The sequence below is a fragment of the Hetaerina americana genome, unplaced genomic scaffold, assembly GCF_022747635.1.
Source record: "Hetaerina americana unplaced genomic scaffold, ioHetAmer1.1.p SCAF_3, whole genome shotgun sequence".
NCBI lineage: Eukaryota > Metazoa > Arthropoda > Insecta > Odonata > Calopterygidae > Hetaerina > Hetaerina americana.
Genome location: NW_027286874.1, coordinates 70,441,868 through 70,466,796, shown reverse-complemented (window position 1 = coordinate 70,466,796; position 24,929 = coordinate 70,441,868). Strand labels below are relative to the sequence as shown.

At 39.5% G+C, this 24,929-nt stretch overlaps 1 protein-coding gene across 1 annotated transcript in view; it reads right to left on the bottom strand.

Moving 5' to 3' along the window:
- The window catches only part of Pura (Puratrophin-1-like), a 1,144,475-nt gene extending 1,119,842 nt beyond the window's left edge, over positions 1–24,633 (bottom strand). The window contains exon 1 of the mRNA XM_071587878.1: positions 23,856–24,633. Within this exon, the coding sequence (XP_071443979.1) occupies positions 23,856–23,951 (96 nt within the window). The 5' untranslated portion in view covers positions 23,952–24,633. The remainder of the gene's footprint in view (positions 1–23,855) is intronic.
- Positions 24,634–24,929: the final 296 nt, after the last annotated feature.

Below are 24,929 nucleotides of genomic sequence, written 5' to 3'. Positions count from 1 at the left end.
CCTGGCCTGGGCATTACCCTGCTCTTAACGAAAGGTGCCAAGGGGTTCGCAATTTAACATCCTAGCCAACGGACGGTGTAATCCACGCTATCCAAATGGCATCCAATTAGGGATCAGGATACTTCTGAAAACTTCTGCCACCGCCGGATTTGAACCAGGGATCTCGCCGTGGGAAGCCAACTACCAATTCCCTGCAACAAGTAGACCGTACTAATCCGTCAGGGCTGTATAAAATACCATCGTATATTGAAGGCTTACTTACCTAGCATTTCTTAACTACACCACCTTTAACCAGGCTGAGTAACTTTTCAAGGACTCAGAACGCGAAGCCAATTTTGAAAAGAGAAACGTAAACTATCACTTTAGTCGAAAGACATTTGATGTGAACTCATATATCCTGTGGCAATGTCGGTTAGTCTCCTTGACGTTCATCGGTACCTATAATTGGCAGCTACACGGTGACAAAACCAATAAATAATTTTGTGGAGGATGATTCCTTGGTCTAATAAATCGAAAAGTATTTTAATAATCAAATATATAGGATGTATAAGCAGATTATGTATATGTGTTATACTTATATCCGGCACTCCACTCCAGGGGGTGAGCTTAAATTGACTCAGCGGGGGAGATCAAGCACAGCGGGCATTAGATGGGTTCAACGGACGCCCACTTTCAAGGGGTTAACCAAGGGCCAGAGAGGTATGAGGTGGGGCGTGCTCGAAAGAAGGAGGGGGAGAGTTTTGGCGCTCAGCTGCGAGAACGACCTCGCCACCCTCCAACCTCTCACAATTTGCTCCATAAGACCCCTTCCACCACCGGACGAGTAGGGAGTCACGGGAGGAGATCTGCATTCCGCGACCCCATTCAGTTCCAACGGATCGGGCCAAGTCGGCACGCCCGCATATTTTAAGGTGCGCTGCTTGATTGAACTCCCCAACCCCTCCCCTACTCGCTCGACGCGACGAACCTGCGGGTGAATTTTTCAACGCAAGCTCGATTTCACCCGCGTGGGCAGCGACGGACGAGTCATCGCGACGGGGGGTCGGGATCTATGGGGACTTTTTCGAAAAATTTTTGATGCAGAGGAGGGAGGAGGTTTCTTTTGAGTCTTGTGTTGATGGGCTCGTCCATGAATTTTTACCTCCTAGAAGAAGGGGAAAGTCCCGTTGTCATTTTCAAAAGGAAACGTGACATCGGGCCATATGGCACATCCCGATACCATTGTTTGGTTTCCTGAGGTAACGGTTACCGTAGTGGTGACGCCCAGTAAATTGACTTTTTCCATTCCCGGAAAATTTGTCAACCGTTTGGTAATTTTTTTCCAAAGATGTTTAATATTCATCAAATTATAGCGAAATGCTCGGAATTGAGCAGAGAGCGAATAATATAAGATTATGTTCACGTGTGTAAATAAGTGATCTTATGCTTGCGGAAAGTGGGGCTGGATGTTGGATTAATGACCGCATGTTTCGTAAACATGTTGAGAAAAGTTGACGATATCAATTTACAGATGCGACAGCGGCAGTTTTCCAATTAATGCAGTTCAAAACTTCAAATTTCATGCATCCCGACACTTTCCAGGGCTGCCCTCACGCCAGCGGAACGTGGAAGGGTAGTTTGCAATGGGAATATGCGGGAAAGAGCCAACGGAAAAGGAGTAAGTCCGAGGAACATTAAAACATTATGGAGACTCGAGAAAAATGAAGAGAACATATTGATCAGCATCGTAAATAATCATAATTATAAATATATATATCCATATTTATTTATTTATATATATTATAGAGCAGTGGTGGCGGAAAAATGTAGGCAGAAAATAGTTGGATAACGTAAATAATCGGCGTTGAAGGATAAAAAAATATGCCTTGGATGGAGCCATTAATCGATATTAGACCATGTAAAGTCATATTGTAATCAGGATGGTAACAAAGCATCAAAGAAGAACGTTTAGTCTAAGGAAAAGATTTTGTCAAGTTTAAGTAGTAGTGTTCCGAGTTTATGCAGAAAGTTTTTAAATGAGCATTAAAAGACTGAAAAAAGTGTGTGTGTATATATATATATATATATATATATATATATATATATATATATATATATATATATATATATATATATATATATATATATATATATATATATATATATATATATATAAGTCGGCTATTGAGCATGACATCATTCAAAACTTGACGAATCATTGAGTGCCAGACGTTAAGAGTCGTCGTGTCGTTGTGGTATTCGTCTAACGCATTAAATAGCTTCTTTGATTGCTGCTTTAATAAAAATCACCTAGAGATATCTTTCATTAGCCTTCGGATTTTAGGTCGACATCATCAACAGCTAAACGAGGATCATACCGTAACTCTCCTTTATTCAAAATGGCTGGGAGTACACGCTATGGGCGGAACTCGCGCCCGTGACCTTTCGATGAGAAACGGATTGCACTACCACAAAATCAAGATTGTAGCGTCTTTGAGTTTCACAAATAGCCTTGGCCCCGTGAACCAATCAAATGCAACATTTGTTTTAGCATTTAGTGAAAACTTTGGGCATCATGAGGAGTATGATATATAGAATCAATGCATATTCGAAAAATTCAACATGAATGAGTCTCGGTTTCCGAGCGTATCGCGCGACTGTAGGTATTGAACTGATATTTTCATGTTGAAAGGCTTCATGGAAAGGAATAGTTTTAAATTCAAAAATCATTACCTTAAAACTCCATGAAACCTTATATTCTTCACTGAAACTCTATTACTGGGCACTTCATATTAGTGTTCTGAGCACTTTTCAAATACTACGTATTTCGCAATGGCATGTAAAACAAAATATTTTAATTTGCGGGTGGAATACAGTGGTGAGGATAAAAACTTTTCAATGTGTAGCCTATCGTCGTTGCTAATAACCTGAAAGTTTGCAAGTATAGGCCGTCCATTATCTTTCCTGAATTTCCACGACAGCCGCGGACACATTTGCAGTCCGCAGGAGTTCCTTCTCTCGGCATCCAGAGAATGCACCCTTGGTCTTGCCTTACCGAAATGGAAGAGGAAAGTATTGGCCGGCAGGAGGGTGCGTTAGAAATCGGCGGTGCCGCCGAAAGCAGCGGTTTGAGAATGCGTGGGAGGGAATTTGGGAGACGTCTATAAGATGGCTTGGGCGGGATAAGGAATCGAAACCTCCGGAAGCGGCGTTGTCATTGTTGCGCCGGGCGAGCGGCAGATGCGCGAGACCGCGGAGAGGGGGGAGGGAGGCGAGGAAAGGGGTTGGGGTGGTGCAAGACCTAGTGAGAGTGCGTGAGGAATAGCAGGGAGAGAAAGAGGTCACCGTCAAAGGTCACGGAATGGGTCACGTGCCTGTGAAAGAGGTCGCATTGTCATGTCCGAGGTGAGAGAGGAGGAATCGACAGCCTTGGTGTGAGGAGTTTCATGCCCTTTGGCTCGGGGGAGGGGGAAAAGGGTGTGGAAGGGTCGGGGGAGCTTTAAAAAAAAAGAGAGGGAGGGTTTGGAGTTGAGTCCGCATTTGCGGCTTTGGCCAACCCGAGGGATTCAGGGTGCGTTATAATCTTGGGGGTCACCTCAATTTAATTAAACCAATTCGTTCGTTCTCCATCGAACCTTCAAATCATTACTACGAAAGCCCCTCAAAGAAAATGGCTCACTCGAATTTACACCAATATGCGTGACACCCGGAGCGATGAACACGCTCCAGCAACTGACTTTCATGAAGTCTCAATGTTAAATTTATTAAAACGAAACCAGAAAGCAAGGAGCCTTAGTTTATTGATCACTAATTTGTTTTTAAACTAATTTTTTTAATGAATTTCTTTTATAAAATTTGGGAAATCTCGGCAACAATGGAAAAACTTTTTCGCGTACAGCAACGTCAATTCTTAAAATCAAGTACTTAGGGTCATATAATGCTAATATTAAATTAGCTCCCTAATCTCAAAGTTATAATTTTAACTTGTGGGCATATCTTTTCACAACCTACCACTTTATTTGAAGTTGGAGCAGAATTGCCCGTATATCAGTCATAGAGTTCAAAAGAAAAAAATATTCCTTAATTTGAACGTAATTCATAATAGTATTACAGCTGATAAACATTTTATACTTGGAAAATAATTAATAAGAAAAAACTCAAATGTGTAGGAGAAAATAAGCCTTTCAGAAAATGTAAAATTTCCATTCTCGAAGGTTTCAGGACGTCACTATGTGGGACCCACATATAACAAAACCATATTGTGGTTCTTGACGTAAATCTTAGTGATGGCGCAGGAATTGGAGGTTATTAGAGTATTTATAATTATCTTTACTCTCTAAATCTTTGGCGAAAGGTTAGCAAAGAAATTTTCTGCGGTGATTATCTGCAGGAAAATATTGATGGAGGAGTTAATTTTGACGATGACTTCTTCTTTTAAGTCGTTTTAAAACTTTCATTTTTCTCTCTTAAAATAAAACGGAAGGGATTGAAATAATTCATATCCTAAATCATCCAAAGTTTATATAGGTAGAAAATAGATTACGAAAAAAAATATGAATGAAAATTAGCAAACCTCATTTGGCAGATTATTTGTCTAAATTTAACACTTTATTGACATTCTTCTTTCGTAATCTAAAATATTTTTATTTTCAAATCGTTCGAATAAATCTGTATTACACGTTAAATACGAAGAACTCCAAAAAAAACCCTGAACATCCGAGGGCAGAAGGAGATATTTTAGAAAGGAAAAATAAATGTACTTTTTTTTAAATAAAGGCATTAAAAAGTCCCAGGGAACGAAAGTAACCTTAATTTGACCGTGGGAGGATTATCGGGACATTTTCATCGGTATTGTTAGAAATCCGGGAATTGGGGCAAAGTTTTTTCTCACCTAAGGTCCATCCTAAATCTGAAATTGGGTCGTGAATGAGAATCTCAAGCGGTGAATTTGATAAGACGGCGTCGAAAGAAGCTTACTCAAAGACGTAACAGTGAACGAATAGGTATTTATACGCTTTTCAACCCAATTGCGCTGTCGGACGACCCACTTCAAGTGTTTTGGAGGAATCACTGAAGGCTACATGAGACACCGAAGGAGACATGTCTTATAATGGAGTTCCATATGAGTAAACTACGTATTACATACGTTCAATACCCGTCATTTTCGGATAGCCGCTGCAGTCGGGAGATCACAGCATAGACGAATCCAAGGGAGGGGTCAGGGGCCAGGGGATGGGGAAGATTGGTCATGGGGCCTTCATCCCTCTTAGGGGATTATTTTTGGCTTTAATAAAGCTCACAATTAATTTTACTTGCCCAACACTGCTTCTCAATACGTTATACACCAGGTATGAATGTCTGCAAGGTACGTGGCGGTATCTAAATTACTGAGATTAATTTCAAATTTAATTTTAGGAAAAAAGTTAATTTCTTTCGCATGAGAAAATTCCCCTTAGAAGTTTTCTAGATCCGCTTTTTAGGGATAAAAGATAAACCTGGCGGACTTCGTTATCCTCCCGTTGAATTTCCCCTTAGTCCCTACTCACTAACCTTATTTCTCGTGAAAATTCGATTCTACTGTAGTAGTGAGAGAAATATGTTTCTGGAGTATCTAATGATATCATCAGACTCAAGAACGTTTGCAGCGCAAATTTCGGTTTAGTGGTGAACACTTCAAAGCCTTTATATTCATTGCTTCATTAGGGCGTACGGAAAATAGTACGATAAATTGAGATGAGTTGAAATTCGGCACTCGTTTCAATTTAGAAAACAGAGATTTTAGTCATTTAAACAAAACTTAACCATGAGGTATCATTCAAGAGCTATGTACCATTTCATAAAATACTTGGGTTTATTTTTTGTTTGAAAAATTGATCTCAATGCAGACATCATACTGAGTAAAAAGTGTTTGTCGTTGTTGTATTAATTAGTATCCTCCATTTACGCTCCTTGGTTTCCATCCTTATTGTACTTGATTAGATTTTGAGTGAAGAGCGACTCATTAATGAGAAAATTCCTACCAGAAAAGATCATTTTGAGTCTGCCCGTTGCTTGGAATTAAGATATTGTGTTATCATCTATATTCAGTGTCAGTACTACTGTTTCTCTTTCTCTGCGAGAGTAGTAGGAGTAAGGCTCTTCGTAACGATCCGTTTGCTTTATAATCCAAAACACCGGATGTTTTTAATGTGTCCATTAAAACCTATTAGAATTTTAATCCCATATTTTCATCCGCATTTCTATGTGACAATATAGTCGTGAAATTGACGTCTATGTTATTAGAAATAAAGATTTGAAGTTACTGTTACGAACGTAGGCCGGTGCAAAGTTTTGGAGCATTGTCTTTTGGTTTTTAGTGTCTTGGGCTGCTGACTGGGAACGTGCGGACATTATTGGGTGTAGTGCACTCGTTATCCCGCCCAAATAATAATCTATTTGTATGAGTCCGTTGCTTCGCGTATTTTAACCTATTTTTTCATAACTCTGGGTGACTAGACCATCACTATGACTAGCGTGAGTCCCGATGAGTCACGTTTTAATCTTTTATTTATCGGCGAGTACCGTTTCTTTCATGCTGTCGGCCAAATCACGTCTTGGCAGGCCCAAAGCATTGGATTCGTAATGTTCCGACGACGTCCACATCTCGTGATGAAAAGCACACGGTGTAAACGTGCGCTGGGAGAGACGCGCTACGAGTTATAAACATCAGCACCCAGTTGATCGCCGAGGCTTTGCGACAACCCCCTGAGGCCCAGCTAACCAGGGAAGGTGGGACGATAACTTCCAACAAAGCCTAAAGTATTTGTTTTCTGGCCAACCGTATATTTTCAGAGGGCTAATTTTTATTGAGCGGAATAATGATGTGGTGACTTCAACGATAGAATCGTAAAATGTGATAAAATAAAATCTTTTATCCCAGTTATACGTTTGGTATTTTTCTCCGTGGTGACCAACCGAAATCAGTGAGAGTTAAATTATATTTCCGATTCAATAGTCTACGAACAAGTTTCAATTTCAGCAGATATTGAGCGGTTCTCAATTTTTCTTTCCTCCATTTTTCTCGAAAACAAAAATAGGGTGTTCCTGCGTATAAATCAGATATTTCCATTGTCCGCATTCATATTTCCTCCCCCGGAGGTAAGTCTGTCTTGTCATGTAAGACACACCATCATCACTGAATAAATTTTGCGTCGCACATTTCTATAACTGTTTTTTTGGGTTTGATTGTGGAATGCGGATGCAGACTTAAAAGAAGGAAAATAAAATGCAAGCACGTGGAAGGACACGGGAGATAGCACGTAAAGCGTGAGGAAAAGATAATTCACGTAGAGTTATAAATTTTAGCCCCTTTCTTAAGCTGGGGAACCAATTACAATTTGGCAGAGGACTAAGTGAACGTACGCATTACTTGCTCTCCTTAACCGTTGGCTCATTCAGAGACGGAGAAATTTTGTCCCATGAAGAAAAATAGGAAAGTTTCACTTGCAGCCAAGTAGCATTTAAACGGGTTAAGAAGGTATGCAGATCTTCTCTCGCGGCGGTAAAGCAGCAGGTAATGCCGTAACTCTATGGTCACGATGCACTAGCTCTACCGACTGATATGGAAAGGCTCCTCCATCGCCCAGCTGGCACTAGAACAACCTCGGCTCGAACCTGCAACTTTGAACAAACTTTATGTCGGCAATCACCCATTGCCTAATGTTTAAATGTTGAAGATACATTCACTATGCGCTAGATTCAATGCTAATGCTACTTTGTTTTGCCACTGATACAAATTTTTGTATTTTATCATTAAAAATGCAAACCTATTTTAGTTTTATTTTATCGATTAAATTATTTACTAATTTAGTAAATAATGCTATCTAATATTTCCTGATATTCCAAAAAACATTAACTAGTTGTACGCATTTGAAGACAAGGATAGGCCCTTAAAGCTACGTTACCGCTGTGACGAAGGCATAGCAAATCTATGAAACCACTTAAAATATCATAGGTAATAATCCAACCCTTACCTAAGAAATTTAGTCACTAATACTTGTCAAGTGCTCAAATAAAACTAAGCAAACTTTAGTAATAGAAATCATCAGATAGGATAGTGGTTACTCGTGGAATGGTATTTGGTAATGTTTTCACCAAGAGAGAAAAGACACTTACATTTCACATAAATGCATAGAGCTTGTATCTTGAATGGAAAAAAGCTCAAATAATCTCATCTGACTGTCAGTCCACTTACAACCATTTTGAATTTATATCTTTGAAAACATTAAAAATGGCTCCATCATGCATAATAACATAAATCAGGGTAACACCTCCACTAATACCTTTGCTGGTCTTTGCTTTGAAAAATGTTTTTTCAAAGCAAAGACCGACGACAAAGAATGCCTCATGTTTCAAACGACCCCGCCACCACTATGTACGTGACTTTGGAGGCATGACAAATAGATGTAAGATATTGCCACCGCAGACTCATTAATCTTGGTCATTTTTCTCCCCTCCATTGATCTTTCCCTGAAGGTGAAGTTCTCAATAAAACTTGTTTCATAGAATTCTGGCATTCCAAGGAAAATCACTGGTTTAGATACGCTTTCCCACATCAATATGCGCAAAGCGTTTCCACCCGGATGACGGCGCTTACGCACAATTTAAAGGGACTTTTCATCCGCAGAAAAAACTGTTCTTTCCATAAGGATTGAATGGGCACTCAAGGTTTTATATAAGTTAAAATGTAGGGCGTTCGCCGCTTTACCCAATGACAAATCACAGTGAAGCCTATAAGGCCAAATATCTTTCACAAAGTTCTGATGACCGAAAAATTTAAATAAACCCGAAAAAATGTTTTTCGGGTTTAATTATATGAAGAAGGATCAGGATTTTTGTGAGATAAATAATGTCAATAACTTAAATTAATGCGAAAAAATAACAAAAACTGACGAATCTCTTCTAAGTGATGACCGAAATAAATAGGAAATCGCAGGCCTTTATTAACCAATTTATAGCAATTGCCCAACAGTGAGCGAATTTATTTTTAACTCGATTTAGAATCATTGCACAATCTTCAGGGTAACTTAAATATTGGATTTATTTAAAAAATCATTTGGTAATTAATACATTTCAATTCCACTAAATGACACCTGACTCAACATGTGCACATAGTAATTTGTACGTGTATCCATATTGAAATAGTACTAATAAAATTGATTATATGATTGTATTGGGTATTGAATACTGTATTCTAAAGGTATAGTTTAAGGACACTTTGTTTAACGCATGAGTTACAAAGACTTAATTAGTGCTAAATATATCTCAGATGATTATTACCCATCAATTTAGAACGCCAAAATATTGAAGATGATTAACTACTAAATCAATTGTTCAAGTGTTTTGCAACTCTGTGAACTCAATCAGTCAAGACCGAATGAAGCAGGATTGGAGAGGATAACCTTATCGGTACGCGAACGGATAAAATAATGAATTCGTGCTTTAAAATAATAGAGGTAAATGATTATCTACACGATACTTATTTGATATTCAGTGGGTAACAAGGAATTGTTGCAATACTTTACCATATCAACTGATCAAAAAGAGATAATCAAGAATCATGGGGCGGAGGTGTAAGTGTAAACATTTTAGTAAATATAAGGTTAAATAACATCGAAATGTATCTATAAAAATAATTTTCCTAAATGCTCTAAGATATGTGTACTAACTGTTTTCAACGTAAAAAGTGCATGAAAAGTTATCCATGGAAGAGAAATTTTTAAAGAACTATTTTTCATAAAATTATATTTGCACAAATCATAGAATGATGATTAGTTATTTATTCGGTGGTATGAAAAACTACTGTTCAAGTAAATCTTTCAGATTGAAAGCCAAAGACCATCCATTGGTAGACCATTGGATTCTGAAATTCAGTATCCATTGTTTATTCGCGGAAAGTTACGATAGGGTAAATTGAGTGAACTCACTCATTCATACGAACACAATGCGGGGAATTCCCAAAGAAAAATGAAATTACCGAAAGCGTACGGCCAATACGAGCAAATAATATCGTGATGAATCTTCCCTTTCTTGTGCTCATAATTAATATTCTCCGCAGTTATTAGTTGAGTTCATATGTTAAACGCGGATCTGGAAGACATCTCAACCATGAACGCCTAGATATATTTTATTTTCATATGTATGTATACATGTTTCCTTTACTTCGTACGTTTCCTTACCTAGAGAATGAATATTTTTTTTTAATCTTCTTGTGGCAATATTTGAAAGAGTTAAGGTTTAGGTCATCATGGGCACATTGGTCGCAACCCCTAGGATTTAATTGAGTAGCTAATAAAGAAAGCGTCCGTTTTATTAATATTAGCAATCCAATAATTTTATCCTAAGCTTAGATGTAGTAAGTAAGTACATTATACCATAAATGTACGTCGTATATAAATAATTTTCTTTCAAACTGTTGAAATCAATGAATATTTTTAATTCGAAAAATAACAAAATTTAAACCGAAAAATCAGGGAATATGAGAAAATACTAATAAAAATACTAAAGTAATACTAAAATACCTTTAAGAAAATTATAAAGTATTCCCACGTTAAGCCTTTTCGACAGTCAAATATTTTTTGTTTATACTCACTCATGTGATGTTTATAGCTGCCATGGCAAACACTTGAACACGTGTACTGGGCTCTAGGTACTAGGTGCGCGCGTACCGTAAGAAAATTACCTGTGCTATTTTACCTCAGTTCAATAGTGTATGTTATTGAAAGCGTCGATAAAGAAATAATTCTGAAAAATGGAGAATATTGAGAAGTTTAACACGAAATGAAATTATGCCGCCATGTGTCCGATGAAAATTAATCATCAGTCGGATTAGTTTGTTAGTTAAAGCGCTCGTTTGCCAACCAAAATAAAACATGGGTTCGAATACCGCCTCTGGCACGGGTCGAACCTGACGGCCCCTGGGAAATTCGATGACAAGTCTAAGGCTCATGTGGAACCCAAGGGGAGCACAGACCACCAGAGGCGCCATAAGATTTGAAAAGAAATAGTAATCTCAATCTGTGCTAAGTTAGCCGCATGTTCCTTAAAGCATACTTCATGACTAACTCTCAATCTTCCTCATTAACTTCTAGCATTTTCGGAAAAGAAAATACTTTGTTCTTCCACATTTATATCATAATATGCGCGACCTAGGTTTCGACTTGCAAAGTCATCATCAGGTCGAAACCTAGGTCGTGTAAAATAAAATATATGTGGAAGAACCAATTATTTTCTTATCCTATATGAATCGCTTCCACAAATTGATGCCCCAAACATTTCCATTCTGACATATTTACTGAATCAAACGGAGCATAGGCGCCTCAATTATCCTTTAATCATTAATGACACTTCTAGCTCCTTCAGTCAAAATGTTTTTATGAATTGTAACCTTTTCATTTGAGATACAGTTTCTAAACTCCTCAGCGCCGAGGAGCAAGTGATATTTAAGCATTGAGGCCCACGAGGTTGTTCCACATACAAAGACAGAAAGAAAGAGATCCTTATCGCAGTCAACGCGGGTTCCACTTGTTCTCAGGTGGCATCTTAAGGGCGGGCGACCCTAATCCGGAGCGTGGAGTAAGAGAAGACGTTCCCAAGTAAAATGTTTTTCTAAGACTTTCCGTTTCAGGGCCCCCTTCCCCCTTTCCATGGCCGCGGGGGATCATTAGAGTCCTATTGTTGGCAGTGGCGAGGAGTTTCCTGTCACCCCGGAGCTCTTTACTTTAGAAAGAGAAAACCCTGACCTACTGAGGATCCTTGCCGAGCGCGATTTTTTTTAGGTCTCTCGGAGGATTCTCTTAATTGTCCCAATTATTCATTTACGAAAAAAAAACTTTCACGTGCGCTCACGTTCTGAATGAGTTGCCAACCCCTGTGATGTACGCGGTTCCTTTTGGAAGCGAACTGTGGTGGGACACCTTCAATTTTCACGGATTAAAATTTTTAATTGGTACTCGTAGCTGATGAAAACTCACAGAGAAGAGTTAATTGCCTCATATGTTTCCCTCACACTAATTGGCGTGTTAACTTTCTGGTCGGAATTATTTGGCGGAGGAAGACATTTTTCAACTCTTTGAGCCGACAGGGAGCTTGCACTGTGGCCCTGAACCCGAAAGAGGCAAGGAAAATGGAATAGTAGGACGATTTGAGAAATAGGAACAATCGGAGGAGACTCCTGCTTCAGAGCACACCGCTTTATCTAAATACCTAAATCCAATAACGAATATTATTTCAAACGAGAATTTGCCGAAGAAAATACTTATTTTAAGATTTCAAGCCTCTCCTACAGTCAAACAGGAAATGAATAATATTAATTTCAAAAAGTATTCAAACCCTTATGTGTGCAGTTGAACTGAAGTATTTCTGGGTTGAGACTGCATTCAAACGCACGATGTCATTTAACATAACAGTAAAAGTAGGGCATATTTAAATATCTAACATTAAAGCAATTAACTGAATAGGACAAATTACACAATTAAATTATTAAGCGGCACTCTTCGACCCTAATTAAATTAAGTGCCACAAATTATGCTTTTCATTAAAGTAACGTGACGCGTGACGTATTGCTTTGGTCTATTTCTAACAACAAATCTGTAATACTTCTGGTTTCCATATGATTATTATATCGAGGTTTAATTGACAACATAGAATCTTATGAGGATAGGATATAGAGCGGGATATCATGAAATTAGGTGTATTACATTATATATTATGGAATTCAAACAAATTCGTAACTAGGGGGTGTGCATGTATTCAGAAATCCCTTAATAAGGTACACGAACCAGTATTTCAGCGTCTAACCGTGGCGATTCCTATCCATCCGTCTTCAATACGAATTGCCTTCATGAAACCACTGATAATCACAAAATCCTAGATGAATACCTCTCTTGAAGTCGTCAGGGCATGCTTACACCCAGTAACTGATGTAAAAGTGTGAAAAGGAGCTGAGTATTTACGGATCGACGATGACATGAGACGCAAGTATGAAAGATTGGTGTGATAGTACGGTGCTAATCATCGTTACTCATGGATACTCGTCGATATTATCCGATGCTCATTACCATGTAAATGGCGAGACAAATCGATACGCATTATCAGGGTAGTTACTAATTTTAAGCTCCCGAAGTTGCGTCTACATCGACCACGAAAAATCTCAGAAACATAATGACTATGTGAATGTGATGACGTCTTTGGTTGAGGGAAGTTTCGGGTTGTTAGCCGGCCATAATTCATTTTTGAAAAAAAAGATGCTTGAACATAGACGCATGAAAGCTCTCATGTGAGTTATGTTTTTGAATTCCGGGTCCATGTTTTCGTCCTGGTTCTCACGTGTCTCTCATGGGCGAACCATTTTTATCATGGGAGAACGTACGTGCTGAAAACACAGAATTATTCACATTAGCGAAATTAGTTGCATCATCACTCGACCTTATTTCAAAGATTGGTTGATTGTTCTTTCCCAATCAATGTTAACTCCTTTACACCCAATTAACTCCTCTGCACAAACCTCATTACTTGGTTTTAGGTATTTCCCCCCTGTTCTACATCGTGCATTTTCCTTCTGTTGTGTTCCTCATCCATCCGCTGTGCCTGCGTTCGCTCAATCCACCTGGTTCTCCTTTTCCTCGTATAGTTTTCTTTATTTGATTATTTCCTCTTCTAGTCTTCTGCACACTTTCTCCTATCTTATTTCACTTGCTCAGTAATTCTTCAGCATGCGTCTACAGCATCAGTTTTCGAAAGATTCTGTTTTCCCCTGGTATGTTTTCAAACGAGCGGCCTCTGATCTATAGAGTACCACGCCCCCCTCTTCTGTTTGCATGTACTGCTTCCTTGTTTGTCCCCTCATCTTCTTTACTGCTTATACTTTGAGCAGAGGACCTCATGAAAGACGAATGTTTTTTCGTTAATCCAAGTATGGAAATATTTATCATTGTATTGCTTGCACATTATGAATTTCAAGAAATGAAAGTAATTGTACCCTAAGCATTATCCTACAAATAAGTTATTGCTCCTCATCGTGGTCCGTGACAACAACTCAAGGTGCGCTGACAAGTTCCTTCAAATTCGTAACTTAGGCCCGGAAAATTAGGAACCATAATTTGAAATAATTTCGTCTGAAGGGTACCTGCACGTGTTGGTGTCCGCCAAAATGGCTACCGGCTCTGATATAATCAGCTCTGTAGTATATTTTTGTATGGCTGTATGTTATTAAGGGGTTTGATTGATATGAATAATTGAAATAGCTGAAGCATCAGAGGAACTAAATTCAGTTTTAATACTGCCTGTAGCCTAGTTTGGCTTACTTTAAACTCACGTATAACAAGCATATATTTAATCATGCAAACACTTAGATAAAATTTACTTCAATGGATCGATATTTTCATACTGTTTATTTAATTTTAATTTGGTAATATACTTAAATAGACCCATGTTTTATATTGATCAACGTAATCATACTACTTGAATGCTCATTCAGTGCATTGGGTTTAACATTTTCCTCCATATATTCCTATTCCGATCAACATAATGTCACATGCTCAAAATTGAACTTGCTTAATGTTAAAAAAAGTGAATTTCATTCCAAATGTATAGTATTAAAACTAATGCCGGGGATGTCATCGTCCGCTATTCCCTATCTACCTTCAATCAAATTCGGCGCGTCGATCTACGAGCGCGAGTAGTTCCCCTCAGCGGTCAACAGGGATCGCTAGCGATCGAATCGCTCGGAAGGTGTCCTCGACCGCTTCAATCTCGCAAAAGGCAGAATTCCTTCATGTAAACAGGCGTCACAAACGGCTTCTGCGGTGCGACCCGCGCGATGTGCTGCGCGTGACAAATTCCCTTTTGAAGTTCCAGTGGTCTGAGAATGTTAGGGAGAGAGAAAAGAGTGAAGTTGTTCGGCTGAATTGATAAGTAGACGGGGAGTGGTATGGGCTGCCTAAAAGTACGACGAAATTTGGTATAGATTACAGGTACGAGCTACACGCGGAGAATACATAAAAGTAGCTTCCGGTTTGTTTCAGGTCCCGAGTTTAGCGCATCGTGAGCCTTCGATACCACGAACGCTACGAGGAGACTACCCAGCTCGTCGTGGGTTAAATCGGAGATCCCCTTAAGCTGTATCGCACGTGTTAAAATTCACTGCAATTCCCACAGAATAATGTTCAATTGGTATAAACCTGATCAAAGGGCCGGTTTTATCTCAAGCTTCGAGCATTAAATTAACTGACAACCACCAATTTACACTTCATCACGTAAAGATAAGTAAGAAGCTTCGTGTATTTGTAGGGGAACGTGACGACGGCGCATACCAATGCGTTGGCATCTAAGGTAATTTGCTCAAATGGAGGCCACGATAGCAAAGAGTCAGGGGCACTTTGTCTCTTTATTAAAAGCTCGACGGAAGTGATTATATCTAGATTTGATAGCTGATTCCCTCGTGCTTAAGAAAATCAACGATGGTAGAATATCATCGATAAAAAGAATGAAAGTCGTGATCATAAGTTAGGAGATTATTTCCAAATGAGTGAGTGTTGGCGAGATAAATAACAATAAATGCTTGGATAGGACGTTTTTACGTTCCGACCACATAAATAAGCTTTCACTACCAGTGATCCAGCTATTGACTTCTAGTATATGCTAAACAAATTCACATTGAACCAAAAATTAATTCATTATCACTATAAGAACTAATATTTTATTATAATAAAGAAAATATGAGAAACGATTACTGATTAACTATTTATCCACACAGAGTTTTTGGATCGAGCCAAAATTATTCCCAGCTTTTGAGGCAGAGACGGATATCCAACGTAATGAAATGCCTTCTTAATTTGTCACAAATCGGTTTTGCAAAAATAAATTAAAGTAGAATATTCCAGAAAATTAACGAATAAATTTTCTTGGCTTTCGAAAGTACTTGGGATTGATCCGTCTTACTGAAGTTTATTACAGCCAAAGTACTCTATGCCTTTAAAATTCAAGGTGGGACAATCCCCTGAAACCATTTAGCGATCCAACCATATCTTTTTCCCTTATCACTATGTCAGTTTGTAGACATGAAATTTTCGGCATTAAATCTCTCAAGCTTCCATTTGATTATAACATATTCTCGTCTTCATATTTTGAATAGGTGGCTTTAATGTGTGTGAAATAAATTTAGCCTGGTAAAAATTCATATGAAATTCAAAGATACAGATGTAATTTTCTGGAGGCATTTATTAGCTTGACGCATTTCACCGTCTTACGGTATAATCAGGTATTAAGACTTTATATATGTAGTTTGGAGATATATATAGTAATATATAATCGCAATACAAAAATTTCAGAGTGTAAAAATCATTCGCCTTGACTTGGGATTCGAACCCCGATCCCTCGATGCCCGGCCGAGTGCTTCAGCCAGTTAAGCTTTCGAGGCTAAATAATAATATTCTTGGAATATATATGCTTGCTAAAAGTACTATTTCGTCTATGTTTTAAGGTGAATATTTAAAACTTACTCGAAGCCTCAGCAGTTGAGTTTATTTAGGCTAAAAATTATTTTGATGTGACATCATAAAAATGCCAGTTGCAAAAGGAAGAATAAATCAACTACTATAGAAAATGGAAGCACAGATGAATCACCAATGAAGCGGAATAATCGCTCTGTGTAGAAGTAAGGTTAATAGTAAATTTGGTTCAGGTCATATCCATCGGCCATCGACCGCATTAGGTGAGCCAATAGGAGATAATGAAGACAAAGAAAAGAGCGAGGTGGAACCAATGTCCGCATATTCCTATTTTCCACGCGCGATTCTCGATCACAGAATGGGAATGCATTTTCAAATACTTTCAGACCCGTTTGCTTATGGATTCTCTGCAAATAATATGAATGAAAAAGAGAGGTAATACCGAATTTTGTCCCTAATAATTTAAGGGAAAATAAATTGAATCCGCATTTGCACTTTCCCATATAATGGTGGAATATACGTACTCATAATTTCAGTCACCGCCCTCCCGCTTGCTAATGCACCATTCATTCTCTCAACAGATATTTATTACAAAAACTATTTGCCTTTATGATTTGAAAACAATTTAAATTTCAGTCTACCTCGGGTGAAGTCTTATGCCCGCCCCTTCTGAGGCCCGGCAAGTCAAAGATCCGTGGTTTAAGTCCAGGTCATGGAAACTTCTTTACCCTTGTGATCCACCTTCCCCACCATTCCTGTGTTCATCTTTATATTTTTTCCTATGCCTTCTCCTAATATCTATTTCTATGTGAATGAATATGTGTTCGTCATTTGGCTGGTTTTCGTATGCATACGTATGTATGCACCCACATACATACATATACATACATACATATACATACATATATATATATATATATATATATATATATATATATATATATATATATATATATAGATGATTTCACGACATAACATGGAAGTGCCGAATAATACATTGGACAGCAACAAACAATATAGAAACACATAAAAAGATCACTCACACGTTATTTCTTGATCATTTCGACGGAATTCTGCTCCGTCTTCATCGGAAGATAGAGAATGTGTGTAGTAGTAATGGAGTATATACGAGGGTCATCCGGAAAGTAGTACCCGTTCGTGAAATAAAAAGACAAAAGTAAATATTAACAAACATAAAATATTTTATTTGAAAGAGGATACTTTAAACTACTTCTCAACATAATCTCCAAGCAAATTAAGGCATTTGTCATAACGTGTGACAAGTTTCTGTATTCCTGCTGCATAGTCCTTCGCCGCCAGCTCATTGAGATACGCGAGGGACCCATCTTGCACAAATTTTTGCATAATGCAGATGGTGTTTAACAATTTCATGAACAATTGTTCGAGAAACATTGGGAAAATGCTCACAGATGTCATCAATTGTGACGCGCCGATCGTTCCTCACGAATTCGTCAACTGAGCTCACCAGTTGGTCTGTAATGACAGACGGTCTCTCCGAACGCTCATCGTCGTGTGTGTTCCCCCTCCCCATGTTGAAGTTGCGACACCACCGCCGAACAGACGACTCGTCCATTACATTGTCTCCATACACCTCCTTTAATTGGCGATGAATATCACATGGGCGAACGTTACTTGCATTGAGGAATTTAATCACTGCCCTCACTTCACAACTGGCGGCGTTCTCAATTTTTTTAAACATTATAAACAATCACAGAAACAACACAGGCAATGCTAGCGTCACGCAACTTGGCTCAGAGAAGGCAGACAAGCCACTGAAGCTATCTGACCTCGTCCAGCGGCTACTCGCGTCGTCAGCACTTCATGCGGCACGAACGGGTACTACTTTCCGGATGACCCTCGTAAGTAACAAAGGAGTATATAAGTAATGAAGTATATATGTATATATATATATATGCATATATAATTTATCTTAATAAAGATTTCATCGACAGGTACCCCTCAGGCCATACGGGATATAACATAAAACGTTCAAACCCTTCAAAAATACATCCCAAATGTAATGTTGCTCAAATGTTTTATCAACAACTAGGAATATTATTAAAATAGTAAAACTATCCTTAATGTAAAATATCCTTTAAGTGGATTGATTCTGTACTAAGCCTAATCCCTCTTCTGCATTTGATAAAAATGCCCAACCAAAGTTACTATTGCTCAGACTAGTAGTGTTTCAGTTATCGTGTCGACTAAATGCCATTCATATCCTCACGCACACAGTCAGTCAACTTCCACCAAATACTCAAACAGCTTTCAAGTGACTACAGCGCATATATCGGTCGAAATACCGGAGTAATGTATTTTTAAATTCACCATTTAACTCTTTAGTATTTTGAGAACTATATAAGTAATAAGCCACTGGGAAAATAAATAATATCTTTCATGCCTCACTCATCTCCCTCGATCGGGAATGGAACTCGCCTCTCTTACCCGCTGGATGAATTTCACATGCCATTGGGATTAGTACTCGATTCGCTTTACCCTTACCTATCAAACCAACCTCCTTGTTGATTACGCTGCTACCAAAGTATTTATAAGCTGGAGATTGGATGTAAGCAAATTATATACTGCCCCAGGCGTTACTTGGTGGAAGTTTTTCATACTAGGCGTAAATTAATGTAGATTAACTTTGCTAATTCCACTAGAATTGTTATTTTTCCCAATCATGGTTTCTTCGCAAGGAAAAATCATCAGGACCTATCTAGCGACGAAACCAAATTGAAAAAAATTTCTAGTAGAATTAGCAAAGTACTTTTATGTAAATATAGCAAAGTTAGTCTTCCTTCATTTACGCCTAGTACGTAAGTTAATCAGACCAATCGACCAAATTATAATAAAAACCAAGAACTCTGCAGTCAAGGCAGATACCGGTCTTCTAATTTTTTTAAATTAATAATCCCCTTTCATATGACACACAAGAATTTGGGGGTACTGAGTCTTTCTTCTTGGATAACTTCTTAAACCATGGAATTAAAATTTGGGAATTTTGGTTTTTAATCCACCATATAAGCGCTGCCGCGGATTTATCGAAAATATTTTGCTTTAACAAGACAACAATTAAAAACATTTCAGAAACTTTGACGACTTAAGAGGTACTTTATAAGTCCTCCATTTTTTTATAATTTCGTAAATCGTTACTTTTAAGAGGTACATATGACTTCGTGGCTATGAGAGGCATCGTTCAAAATAATCTGGGAACTCCTGCCGTATTCATCAACCAGATGATATTTTTCAATGATATTTTTTTGTTAGGATCATGAGATTTTATTTGCGCGGTTCTTAGTTTAGAACTGGGTTTCCAGCAAGCCATAGTAACTGATTTCCTACTGGGAAGATTGGTTACAAACCAACGGATAAATGAAAGGTTAAACTTTGTTCTGTGCCCCTGGTTAATTTGCAAATACCTGGGTCCCTGGGATTCCGAAAATTTAATTGTCCCCAAAGTTCGCAGGAGTCTACGAGTTTACAAATCACATTTACTCGAAGCGAGCCTTAGAGTGAACTAGTAAGCGCGCTACCTCTCCAGAATAACAATAGCTACCAGCAAGTTAGGAGTAGGTTTCCTTTGATCCACGCCAAGTTTCTCAACCACCTTCATTCCTCCTTTCCAATACCATCACCCTCTCACCCAAAAGTATTCGTCTGTGTTAAATACCCGAGATGACCTCCTTATTCTAGAGCCCCTTACTACAAGTGTTTGGTGATATATCATGTAAATGAACAAGCATCGAAAATTGCTCCAAATTAACGCTGTAAAAACGGTTTTGCCTTCATTCACGAAATATATAACGATGATAGGTTATCGTCTTATAATTATTACTTGCATACGCTCATTTTAATATCCCTATTTTTACCATTTCATCTTAAAAAATTCCTCTAGACTGTAGCGAATAGATATGTATCTAATTATTCATAAAAATTATGAAAAGCCATATTTACGAGTGAGTTTTAAAATTAGACGGTCTGTCTAACGAAATAAAATAGCAGATAAAGATTTGATTGGTATTTAAAAATCAATCACAGTGTATTTCAATGTAATCGCATTTCTGTATTTTACCAGAATGAACTGTGGATTTTGTTGCAAACTATTTTCAGGCTGTTTACTCTATATTTCGTTCGAAATCATTATTGCTAAGTGTTACGATTTTTATCTTGTCCGACCGGTGGTCTCAACATTTGCGCTGAAATAATAAGTTGGTATTAAAATAAAAACCACTCTTCTGGAATTTCTTTTTTAAATTACAGGCAAATTCTTCCAATAATTATATATCTAGTCCTGAAATATTGGTAGGTATCATGATGCATTCATTCTATGGCATTGGTAGTTACATGAATAATTCATCGGGGTATTGTATCAGCAGACAAGGCATCAATTTATTTTGTAATTTAATTTTAAAAATTAAATGAGGTCATTTGATACAGGCATTACCTAACTTATATAATAAATTTTAATTTTTAATAAATCATTATGAATATTCTTCAAATATTGCATCGTAAAGTAGGGAAGCTTATTAACCAATAGTGATGATCGTCCTCGAAAATGATGAAGCGAAATCGATTTATACTACTGTTGTCACATTTGCACAGATTAAATGTCCTTGTAAAACGTTTAAAAATTGAAAATTAACCATAACTAAAAACGCGGGTATTAAAATAATTGCAACTCTCGGCAAATATCTGCAGTAATTCAAACTTAAGAAAGATAATGCAACAATTTCAGAGCGCAAAAATTATTCGCCTTGATCGGGATTCGAACCCGGATCCCTCGATGTCCGGCTGAGTGCTTTAGCCAGTTAAGCTGTCAAGGCTTCCTCTTCAACTCTGCAATGTTGATCCAGCTTCGAATCCCGGTCAAGGCGATTGATTTTTACACTCTAAAATTGCATTGAAATTTATATTAGCGGATTACTCCGTTAAACTTACATGTACTGTTGCGGCATCTCCCGCAGTTTCTTTGAATTTGTTTAAGAAAGGTATGTGCCAAGAGTACTAATATGGTGGAATTTCCTCACGCCAATCCGAAAACGCTATTTTCTAACGTAGCCAACCAATCGGTGTCATTGTCGAAGTCGGAAATTAAATGTCATTCTAAGATAAGGTAGGCGCAGGCATTGCAAAACAAGAGTAAATAATCCTCTTTCAGATTCTAGAGGAAAAGGTCAACGCGAATTTTCTCAGATAATAGCATTGCAAATGAAATGTGGTAAATCTCTAAGCGGTTTATCGCAATCTAAAGCCGTTTTTTGTAATGAAGCTGACAATCTTTTCATGGGAATTATACTCGTTACCGCAGCACACTTCGCGTTGAAGGAATGTCCTCGCCACGGATGAATCCTTTCAAAAGGGGCGAACGCAATTATGACTCATTCATGAAATATGGTTATATCGAATAAGTGGACATATATCTGATGGTAATCTGGGGTTTCATGAGTGGAATCCAAAGAATTATACATGTGATCATATCTCGACAGAGGCGAGACCCGTGGAACACTCGAATTCCGCAGATGGGTAGAAAAATTAGGAAAATCCGCACGTAGGGGAGTCGGGTAGATGTAATTAGGTCTTGTACCGGGGAATTTCAGGGGCTTCCCCGCACCCATAAAGAACCCACACGGTCATTTTTCTCGAAAAAGAAATTCACAGGCTAAGATCACCGGAAATGCATCCAAGGCACCCGTAATAATCCGCTTAAAAAAAAAGAAGGTGGCGACAACATTGACTGGAACACCACCCTCCCCTCTTTGAGTCCTTGAGACTCGCAAAAAGCCAGCCCCCAAGGATACACCAGATGATATTTATGTAGTTATATGCCGATGGCCAATTTTTTTCCGGCTGCAGTCGGCGAATCAGTTTCAGCCAACATTGGCCAACTTTACCGAGGAATCCGTATAAGTTTTGCTCCACTTGTTGAAAATCGAAATTCTTCCGACGGCGCGTCACACGGGTCATCATAGTCACATGTTACAAGATATACTCACGAAACCTCCTCCGATCAATTCACGGATACCTACGCGGAATGAGTGAATGGATATTGGTGTGGATACGTCCATCCAGATAACCGCTGGGTGGGCAAATTTTGGCGAGAGGATTACGCAGCCAAGAGTGACGAGACAACTGCCGGCATTAACGGCAAATCGCCGAAGGAAACCCACTCGTATATGCTATAATACCTTCTGGTGCTGTTGACTGTCCTTACAATAGTATTTCGCCCCATAATGATGGCACGTAATCGAACCTGGGGAATCATACACCCGATGTCAATCGTAGTATTTCGACTCCTGGTATTGAACATTTACCATTCGTAAACATTGTTGAATCACGTCCGCGCATACAAATATCACCAATGGAAATATATTTATTCGATCTCAAATGCGTATAGCACATTGATTGGATTCGGTGAAGAGAAACCGTTGGAAATATCCAAACGCATAGGAAGGTGGAAGAACACAGGCGCAAAATCACTCGTCCAAACAGGCGGGTGGGGAATCCGCTGGGCACACTGGCGGAAATTTTTATGAGAAACTGGAGGATAAATCCTGTGGTTTTACGGATCCCGTATGTTTCATTAAACCATGGTCTGTTGAAATCCAAGTTTTTTCAGCAGAAATAATATTCATGTCTCCTTTTAGACGAGCACTTTAATATCCAATTGAAAAAAATCCACGGGAAAGGTCACTCGCATTGGGAAATTTCCCAGGTGATCGGAAATCGCTAAAATGTGAGACACCAGTCAATTAAATCGTGTGGAATATCAACCAACGGATGAGAAAACGATGATGATCGTAATAAAATGTAAACGAGGAGAGATATTGGTTATTCCATCGCACGGCCTACACTCGCCTCGGAATCCTCAGAAAGCTGGATAAACAGCGGGGATAAGCAATGCAATATGCAGGTAAATCCATGGCACTGCATCCTTCTGATGTGAGGCACACACTCTCCGAAAATAAATAATCGGAAAAACACGACAACGACACACAGACCTCACAGCACATTGAATGTCCGCCGGTAAAACCGCGTGAACCATCGACTAAGCACGCGGAGGGTGATTGCTGGAAGGCGTGCCGCGATCTTCACGCGGGAGATCTTTATTTCCATCCCGGCGGCACGGGAAAAAGCCGACGGCGGGGCACATGCTTAGGGGGATTGGCTAAGAGTTGTGGCACTCGGAGCGGTGTGAGCCACTATGGCTCAATGAAAGGATACCATTTGGGGGGTTGGGGAAGACGAGGAACGCATCACCGACTCGTCACCTCACAAACTACAATCATCCGCCGAGTAAGAACGCGCTTCCGACCGAAGGAGCCGGAAGTAGAAAAGCCCCGGCACCGCCTCCTCCACACACCGACTCACCTCATAGGTGTGGCTGTTGTGACCCGGGTACGTGAAGACCCACCGCATGGCGCTCATGAACCTCCTGGTGCACATCTTGACGAGCGCGAAGGTCATCGGTCGATAGAGTGGAGGACTGAGAGGGAGGCAGCGAGAGTGGAGACGACTCCCGGCCGCCGCCGCTTCTGCTGGGGGCCTCCTCCCTCAGGGAGAGCTCCCAGTCACCACAAACCAAGTCCGTCCGGGACGGGCGCACACACAAACACACGTTGGTCACTCTCTCCGGCGACACTCGGAGGGACACCCTGGGAACAGCACGGACGGGACAAGAGGAAGGAAAAACGAACGTCTATCCGGGATGTCAATCGTCCGTGCGGGAGACTTCACTCGCGAAGTTGACACTCACTCGAGAACTCCTGAGGGGGTGGGGATGGCCAGGGGAGCGCCTCGCCGTGGAATGGTCGGGGAGAGGGTGGAGGGATCGGGAATCGGCTCATATTGGTGAGGGGGTGGAGGAGAGGGTGGAATGAAATGCGGAAGGATTGGGGGCGATTTGGAGGAGGGTGAGTTGTTGATGTGACGTTTGTTTCCCCGTGACCTGGGAGGGGATAGTTGAATTAATATACATATATGTATTCCCTCCAGGGAATTATATATGTACTTGTGTGTGTATAAAATGTGAAGGAGGGATATGGGAGGACGTTAGGGGAAGAAATAATTTTGCCTCGCGTGCAAGAACGTTAAGAGGACGGAGGGAAAGAGAAAGAGAGAGACAGACTTTGAAAGTCCGTCCGGGGGAACGGGCATGCGGGGAATGTAGCATATGAGAAAGACCGCATACACCTTCAAGCCCAGTTCTGGGTGCTCGAGTTTATTACGTCAAGAATGGGAAGGACGGTGGGGAGGGGGTTTGGAGGAGAACGGAGGGGGGAGGGGACGGGGAGAGCGGAGAAAAAGCGGTGTGGGGAGAGAGGGAAAGGCGGTGAAGGCTATTGAAGTTGCGGGGTTTCGCGCGCGCTCAACCCCGGGGGAACGACGGACTGCCGTGTGCAGGCGGAGGACTAAGGAATACCGGGGAAAAGAAGCGAGCTCGAT